Source organism: Ovis canadensis, chromosome 1, assembly GCF_042477335.2.
Source record: "Ovis canadensis isolate MfBH-ARS-UI-01 breed Bighorn chromosome 1, ARS-UI_OviCan_v2, whole genome shotgun sequence".
Lineage (NCBI taxonomy): Eukaryota > Metazoa > Chordata > Mammalia > Artiodactyla > Bovidae > Ovis > Ovis canadensis.
Window position 1 is genome coordinate 101797540 of NC_091245.1, and position 2470 is coordinate 101800009.

The 2470-nt window shown below is 45.1% G+C and overlaps 1 protein-coding gene across 1 annotated transcript; it reads left to right on the top strand.

Moving 5' to 3' along the window:
* The first annotated feature begins 958 nt into the window (after nt 1-958).
* On the top strand, nt 959-1157 carry CTXND2 (cortexin domain containing 2). The gene has a single exon (XM_069571284.1). It carries the CDS (start codon nt 990-992, stop codon nt 1155-1157), a length of 168 nt encoding a protein of 55 aa, XP_069427385.1. The 5' UTR covers nt 959-989.
* The last annotated feature ends 1313 nt before the right edge of the window (nt 1158-2470 follow it).

Below are 2470 nucleotides of genomic sequence, written 5' to 3' on the forward strand. Positions count from 1 at the left end.
TGTGTGTTTGTCGCTCAGTCATGTCCAACTCTTTGCGACACTATGGACTGTAGCTCTCCAGGCTCCTCTATCCTTGGAGTTCTCCAGGCAAGAATACGTGAGTGGGTAGATTCCCTGCTCCAAGGATGAAACCCGGCTCTCCCAGATCACAGGCAGATTGTTTACTGTCTGAGCCACCAGGAAAGGAAGCCCTATCAGTTTCATGAGTACCTCTTAAATAAATCTTGCTAATTATTTTGGAAACCCTCTTTGGTTTCAACATAACAGTGTTAAGAAAATACATACATAGAAGGGTGCGTTGGGTTGGGAGATTGGTATTGACACATATACAGTATCATGTGCAAAATAGATAGCTAGTGGAAACCTGCAGTATGACACAAGGAACTCAGCTTGGTGCTCTGTAATGACCTAGAGGGGTGGGATGGGGGTTGAGGGGCAATGGAAGGGAGGTCCAAGAGGGAGGGGATACACAGTGCAATGCAGAGCTCAGTCCTGCCTTACTCTTCAAAACCCCATGGATTGTAGCCCACCAGGCTCCTCTGTCCATGGAATTTTTCAGGCAAGAAATGCTGGAGTGGGTTGACTGATTCACTTCGTTGTACAGCAGAAACCAACACAACATTATAAAGCAACTATTACCCCAAGCTTCTAGGGCTCCCCTAGTAGCTCAGATGGTAAAGCATCCAACTGCAATGCAGGAGACCTGGGTTCAATCCCTGGGTCGGGAAGATCCCCTGGAGAAGGAAATGGCAACCCACTCCAGTATCCTTGCCTGGAAAATCCCATGCACAGAAGAGCCTGGGGCGGGGTGGGGGTGGGGGTACAGTCCATGGGGGTCACAAAGAGTTGGACATGATTAAGCAGCTAACACACACATACCCCAATTTTAAAAAATACATACATACAAATATAAGCCAATAAACTTGTTTTATCCTCTTTTGTCTAGGAATATGACAAATCTGGACTAGGGTAAAGAGGCGTGTGTTCCCATGGATGACTCAAGCCCGTCCAGTAGTGTTGACATAGACAAAGGCTTTGCCATCGCCTTTGTTGTTCTCCTGCTTCTCTTCCTGGTAGTGATGATTTTTCGGTGTGCCAAGTTGGTGAAGAATCCCTATGAGGCCAGCTCTACAGCCACAGAACCATCTCTGAGCTGAAGTGTGAAAACACCTGATAGACTTCCCTTCACAGGAGATCTGAAATCTCTTACACAGACATTTATGAAACAGACTGTTTATTACTCCACCTCCCTATTTCTCAGCTTCCTCCCCCTTGCATTCCACAATAGGCACATGAGGGTGAGTTGAGAATAATAATAGGGATGAAACACAAGCTAGTGTGTATTGTTCTATTCAGGGAAAAAGCTACCAAAGCGGGGGAGACAGGTTGAACTTATCTGTTAGAATAAAGCCTGGAGGGGCTTCCCCAGCGGCTCAGTGGTAAAGAATCAGCCTGCTAACACAGAAGAGGTGGATTTGACCCCTGGTCTGTGGAGATCCCACATGCTGCAGAGCAAAGAAGCCCAAGCAGCATAACTACTGAGCCTGTGCTCTAGAACCCAGGAGCCACAACTATTGAAGCCTGGCCACCTTAGAGCCTGTCCTCCTCAGCGAGAGAAGCCACCACAATGAAAATCCCACATACAGTCCCTGGAGAGTAGCCCCCTCTAACTGCAGCTAAAGAAAAACCCACACAGCAACAAAGACCCAGCACAGCCAAAAATGAATGAATAAATAAACAAATAAAAATGTTAAAATAAGACCATGGGTTTCAATCCTCCAATATCTAATCTTCTTAAGATAATTAGACAGTTGGCCATAATTTTATGAGGTAACATAATATAATATCATGATGTTTGGTAAGGTGCATCTAAGCCCTCCTAGAGGTGGTCTTAGGATGTCCCTTTAGTTATGCAAATATGAGGCCAGCAGGAACCAGTTATCCTATGATGAGAATCTAACAGGACTTTTTTAATGCATGAAGCTTAATAAAAGCTGATGCCCTCCTTAAGTGGGCAGAGTTCTGTGGTAAAGGGGAAATAATTTGCCTTGGGTAACCCCTTAACCTCCCTCAGCCTACATTTCCTCACTTGCAAAATAACATCTAGTGTGTTGAAAAGGAGCCCTCAAAATGATACGTCCATGTCCTTATCCCTGAAATCTATGAACATGACCTTATTTGGAAAGATGGTCTTTGCAGATGTAAAGTTAAGGATTTCAAGATGAATTCAACCTGGATTAGTGGGGTAAGCCCTAAATCCCATGACAAATGTCTTTACGAAAGACAGAAGAGAAGACATGCACACAGAGGGGAAAAGGTCAAGTGAAAATGAAAGCAGAGATGGGAGTTATGCAACCACAGCTAAAGAATCCTTGCCTGGAACCATCAGAAGCTGGAAGAGGCAAGGAAGTTTTCCCTCCAGAGCCTTTGGAGGGAGTGCAGCCCTACCAACACCTTGATTTTGGACTTT